The 6,035-nt window shown below is 38.6% G+C and overlaps 1 protein-coding gene across 2 annotated transcripts in view; it reads right to left on the bottom strand.

Moving 5' to 3' along the window:
* LOC128217831 (serine/threonine-protein kinase Nek4-like) overlaps window positions 1–5,641 on the bottom strand; it is a 16,216-nt gene extending 10,575 nt beyond the window's left edge. Inside the window, exons 1-3 of one of the 2 annotated variants that reach the window (XM_052925236.1) lie at window positions 4,954–5,639; window positions 4,235–4,375; window positions 1,582–1,713 (exon numbers count right to left, since the gene is read on the bottom strand). In XM_052925236.1, coding sequence (XP_052781196.1) covers window positions 1,582–1,713; window positions 4,235–4,375; window positions 4,954–5,094 — 414 coding nt within the window. In that variant the 5' untranslated portion in view covers window positions 5,095–5,639. Of the gene's footprint in view, window positions 1–1,581; window positions 1,714–4,234; window positions 4,376–4,953 lie in introns of both variants that reach the window. The other variant, XM_052925237.1, reaches the window with a different exon arrangement.
* Between the last annotated feature and the right edge of the window lie 394 nt (window positions 5,642–6,035).

The raw sequence follows: 6,035 nt of genomic DNA, 5'->3' as shown, positions 1-6,035 counted from the left end.
GTTCTTGACATTGAAATAATTCTTAGCTCATCTGAGCACAAAGAGCACATGCGGAGCTGTGAGGATTGTTGGATTTCTGTTGGATGTCCATCGTTAACAATTGACTTTCTTGAAATGACGTTTGGTCCGACTAACGGCGAGAATATATGTTACGACAACGTACAACGCCATCATTTGGGACAATCAGAAAACTAAAACATTATATTCTCGCCTTTTTTTGTCAGACTGACGGACATGCACCTTTGACAATACGCACTCTCAACGTCATTTCAAACCTTTCTAGAAACGTTTTCGCAGAAAGACCAATTGGTTTGGTTCACATTTAAACCGATCTTACTTAATCTTTGTCACAAACGTGGTCGATTTCGTTAATGCGGCGATGCTGTTATGCGGCGTTACACACCTGATGTAATGTATAAGTATGAACGAAAACAATCGTGTGTTTTTCAGAATGCCAGATGCCGAGAAAGGTGGGTCCATGCAAAGCAGCAATACTTAGATATTATTACAACTCATCAACAAAGACATGCATAAACTTTTACTGGGGAGGGTGCCAAGGAAACGGTAATAACTTTAAAACGCTCAAAGACTGCAATAACACGTGCATCACGTGTCAGCTACCCAAGGTGAGGGGGAGGTGCCGCGGACGTATTCGCCGCTGGTACTTTGACGCCGCCAGTGGCAAATGCCGCCGCTTCTTTTACGGTGGATGTGGGCGCAACGCTAACAATTTCCGGGCAAAATCATCCTGTACGAAGACGTGTGTGAATAAATCCTAACACAGACGGTTTGTGTACTAAGTGATTCTGTGTATACAGCATGAATACACTACGACGTGTGTATACATATAGACCACAGTGGCTTGATGACAAAGGCTCATTAAGGTCACAATTAATAATTTCAACTAGCCAAAATTATATTTTATACATACTTGAACATGTATATCAATAAAATAATACATTGCCATAAACATAAAACGAGATTTTACAAAATTCAAAAATACCCTATACTGTAACATGAAAGTATGTAAAATATAATTTTGGCTAGTTGAAATTAATTATTGTGACCTTAATGAGCCTTTGTCATCAAGCCACTGTGATATAGACAGGCGGTTGTATGAAATGAAAATGTATATGTATATTGTCCCGTGTACTACTTTGTTATGTTCCAATCTAATAATAAAAGTGAGTTCATTAAACAATGTCTCTCCGTAAAAGACTATCTTAAAGTAAGCTCCACTTTCATTCATTGTTAGAACTTAATATAGTAAAAATTGTTCATCCTCTTATTCACATAGATTAAAACAGTAACAGTAGAAGCCTAATTGTTGTTACGTTGTTACATATTGACATTTTTTTTGTATATATACTCGTTTGAATTACATTGTTAAAACTATGCATACAAATAAACTGTCTGTTTGTCTGTCTGTCTGTCTATTTAAGTATTTTGAAAAAAAAAATCATTCACTAAATATTAAAATCTTGCACAATACGTGTCCGTTTAATATAACACATATTAAATATAAGTACTTCCTGTAAGACAGTTTAAAACCTTTCATTCATTCACCACCCCTCCCCGTACCTTGATTCCCTGGCAGATCTGGCGAAGCTTGCTGACGCCCTCCATCTCTAGAAGTCCCTTTTGGGAGCGCACGTGCTCCCGGAGATTGCGGTCACACAGCTCCATCACGATACACAGCTTCCGCCCGTCATCCTTTAGCACACAAGTAAATTTTGTGTAAGGTGGGAAATAACGTGCACTAGGGGATCCAGATGGGGGGTTTACCCTCCTAAACGCGTGCAAGTTGACTTTTAAATTTAAGATAGGAAAAATGTAGGGATGCAAACGAATGGCAAAATTGATATTCGAATATTCGGTAAATCTTTCGATCGAATATTCGATTAGCAATATAACTCTTTTAGAAGTTGTAGTCAACTATTCGGATTATTTTCTTATGTAATAGCCGGGGCATTCTAACCCTACTTTGTCAGATTTCCCCTAAATGACTCTGAACTTTCACATTATGAACAAACAAACTCGATTAATTTCATTTCCGCTTTCTTCATGTTTTTTAACAATGTGAAAGTACATGGATTTTTGGTCAAATGGCGTTATGCGTCAATGAAGGGTCTTTCCGTAGGACGAGCAGCCTTGTTCTGGGATAAATCTCTACTAAAATAACTCTGGAAAAAAACCCAACTGGGGAATTAGTTTTTTTTTCAAAACAGTAATAGAATACGCACCAAATTTACCATTTCTGACCAGAAATTGTTACCCCCCTGCCCCCGTGCCATCACTTGAAACACAATAAATTTCCGTTCAGAAGTTGGGGCGGAAATCGAAGATTACGACATTGACGTGTATTAATGGGCAATGATGCTATCAAAACACTTAAGGAATGCTGTGATAAAAGCTATATTGTCTTGCTTACATGAGTAATGTGATAGTAGATATATAGATGGATGGATAGATGGATTGATCACGGGATGGATGTTCGATTGTACAATACTATTGTAAGTCATTAAGGACTTCTATGTACATATGGATTTCGTATTAAAAAGTTACAGCCCGGACATTATGTGCACATATGCAGCATTGCGTATAAGATCATGCATCACAAGCGATCATAGTGCACTAGTCAATTGTCACCACGCCCCCCCACCCCACCCCACCCCAGGTCCGGTTGTATACCGGGGACAGGGGGGGGGGGGGGGAGATCCCATAAAGGAAAACTAACTGACGTTTTTCTCCATATTTCAAGGCGTCTGTGCATTTTAAACGCAATACAGCGATTTCATTGGCGAACAAAAAAGGGAAAATTGTAAATTATGTTAAACGTGATCTTCGGGAACGAACATTTGTCTTGCGAAAGACACGTCGCCTATGTGTGCCAGGATGATTAAAAACGCACCATGCATGACATGTTACGGCCCGAAAAAAAACGGACGGACGCAAAGACTGTAGACGGAAGGCCCGTGTGATTTTCATATGTCCACTTCTTGTTTCCGCAATCCAAGTTCAAAACAAAGTATACTATACTATAGGTACTTCTTTGAACAACTTTGTAGAGGGCCACGCATGACTTTTTCGAAATTGGTTGAAATGTACAAGATCACATCAAAATTAAATCTTGTTGGTCCTTAGGTACTAAAAACGTACAACTTGTATATTATATTTCAAAGATTCAAACAACTCTCGGTCCCTGAACGGAAACCAAAAACGCTTCTGTAATCTACATGTTCTTATACTAAATCGCATTTCATGTTCCCTATGATGTAAAGAGTAGCAATGTTTCATAATATACATTAATTCGAATTTAATCAATTGAACCAATATTTACGTCCAAAGTTGAACCGTGTTAAACTATTTCAAAATATGCCCGATATACTGAAGAATGTAGGGCGCCTCACGGGTAGAAGATAATTGGACACCAAGAATGTTAAAGAATATCCTATTCGATGTCAAAATTAATTTTCTGTGGCGCAAAGCCAAGGGGAAATTATATGACAAATACGCTCCGTTCTTTAAACTTTCGCGTCTTTATGTATCTGTCTTTTTTTCTTAAGCAAAGCCCAATTCGAGATTTATTTACGCCTTTTGTCTTTCTTTTGAAGTTTTACTCGTTGTAAACAATATTTGATAAAACATGTTATAAATACTGATAATTTATAGTGATCATATTTTGTTTTTCTTGTCTCACATTCAAACCTATTGTGTAACCGTTGCAAGGGCTGATCCAGGATTTGACGTTAGGGGGAAGTAACTTAGGGGCGTAAGCATTTGACTTGCACATCTCCCTGAGAACCGAGATTTATTTGATATAAAGTCTTGGCGGGGGGGGGGGGGGGGGGGTAGTAGTTTCTAGTCCGAAACGTTCCATTTCCGTCGTATTTTATTACTTATTTTCCTATATTGAAATACATAGTATACATACGATTCGAGAGGGTGGATGCGCGCCCCCTGGTACCGCAAGTGTGCTGTCTGTGTATGTTTAAATTGAATTAATATTTTGATCATGTAATGAGAAACACGCTAGTGATAAAATTACTGGCTTAATGAGTTGAATCTTGCATACATGTATACTCGTACATAACTCGACCTAATGCAGCTAGGTAAGAAGGATTGTAAACAAGTCTATGTTCCAGCAACTGACAATTATACATTTAGGACGAATGTCGAACTAGGCAAATCTTAAATATAACACAAATGCGTTATTGTGGGCCTTCATGCTCACGTTCTGGAAGTCGTTTTCGTACCGCACGAGATTATCGTGTCGGAGGTTGCGCAATGCTTTTATTTCCGAATCCACATGCTTAACGTCTCGTTCCGCCAGACCGGAAATGTCGACAACTTTGATGGCGACACGTTTGTCCCCCTAAAAGATGTTATATTATTATTTTTTGCATCTTTTACACATCTGTATTGTTCCGACGTTTGAATACAGCCTAGGGCATCAGTGTTCTGGGGCCGTAATAAATAAGCATCTTAGTGAATATTTTCAACTTTGTAAGAATTCTATAATTTTTGACATCAGTTATTTTAAATACCCACTATTCTTCATCAGATTTATTCATAAGCATACATAGTTTAGACCATTTTCTTGTTTATTTTCATATTTTTTGGTGTCCAAACATTGTTCGTTTTCTTGGAATTCAAATAAGAAAAAAGGCAATTTTTCACTAAGTTGAAAATTATAACTTAGATGCTTATTGAATACGACCCCAGGTCGGTAGTGAAGAACTTTGCGAGTTACGATTTGTTTCTAGTTATGCGATCATAAAAATGGTTAATAGAGACTTTTTGACCATATAGAATATAAATATTAAGTGTTGCAGATATCACTTATGTGCCACCGTACAAAGGGCAGGAATTCGAAGAAAATGTTTTAAAAACCGTGCAAAGCAGAAAGTTCGTATAAACTGTTTTCATAAGCAAACTAAGGTGTCTACTTACTTTACGGGCCTTGTAAACAATGCCGAACGTTCCCTTTGCAATTTTCTGTACCGTGTCGTAACCGTCAAACTTTTCTAGCCGCTCCGGGCCAAGCGACCCGAGGCTGTCCCGTGTCATCACCCGCGATCCGGCACGCGCCATTACAGTGCATTTAACGATATAATTTTGCGCATAAGATTCCGGGGGAAACAGGTCTTCCGATGTAATGTTTTCACCTAAAGGTACTTCTTCTCTGAGGAAATAGAAAATATTGTAGTAAAACAAAGATTGTGCGTCTCTGATTCAAGGATCACTGCATTGTTCAGCTTAGATCAGTTGGGCAAACATATTCCACGAGGATGATTGTGTGTTCTGATGTCGAGCCCACATAACAACACTACTATTTATCTGTACTTCCTTGTCTGATATTCCCACTGGCTGTGTGCCCGAATATCTTCAGTTTCCGTCAAGGCAGCGCGACATATACAGTGGCGATGTCATCTAGCTACCCATTCATACCATTCACCACAAGAGTTATTCCATCTCTGAGCCGTTTGATCGAGAAATGCAACTTCTACGAATTACGGGAACCCAAATTCTACAGGAGTGTCTTATTGGAACTTCAACAATGGATCATTTATAAATATATTTTGGTATTTCCTTTTACGCTTGATCTATTGGAAATTGCATTTTAAATTTATTTAATGTAAACAAATTTCCGATAATAGGTTTGTATCACGAGCTGTTTACATGATCAGTTTATTTAAATGAGTAGATATATGTTTAATGTTGACAATTTCTCCAATGTGACATTTAAATTACAAAATCGGTGCGATCGATACATAACTTGATATTGCTATTTGGGAGATCGACGCTTATCCAAACCGTAATCCACATACCACAAACAGTCTGAAATATTGCAAGGATCGATGTAGTATGAAGTTCCCTTATGCACCAGTCAATTGTAACCACGCCCCCCCCCCCCCAGGTCCGGGGGTATACCGGGGATAGCCGGGGAAATGGTTTTACCATTCAGGTGGCCCCGCAGTGCCGGGTGAATGCGGTGGTTTTGTCTTCACGCAAAATAAAGCGGGGATTTTGCC

This window comes from Mya arenaria, chromosome 14, assembly GCF_026914265.1.
Source record: "Mya arenaria isolate MELC-2E11 chromosome 14, ASM2691426v1".
Taxonomy (NCBI): domain Eukaryota; kingdom Metazoa; phylum Mollusca; class Bivalvia; order Myida; family Myidae; genus Mya; species Mya arenaria.
Note: the sequence above shows the minus strand (reverse complement) of the source record. Positions and strands in the feature narration are given on the sequence as shown.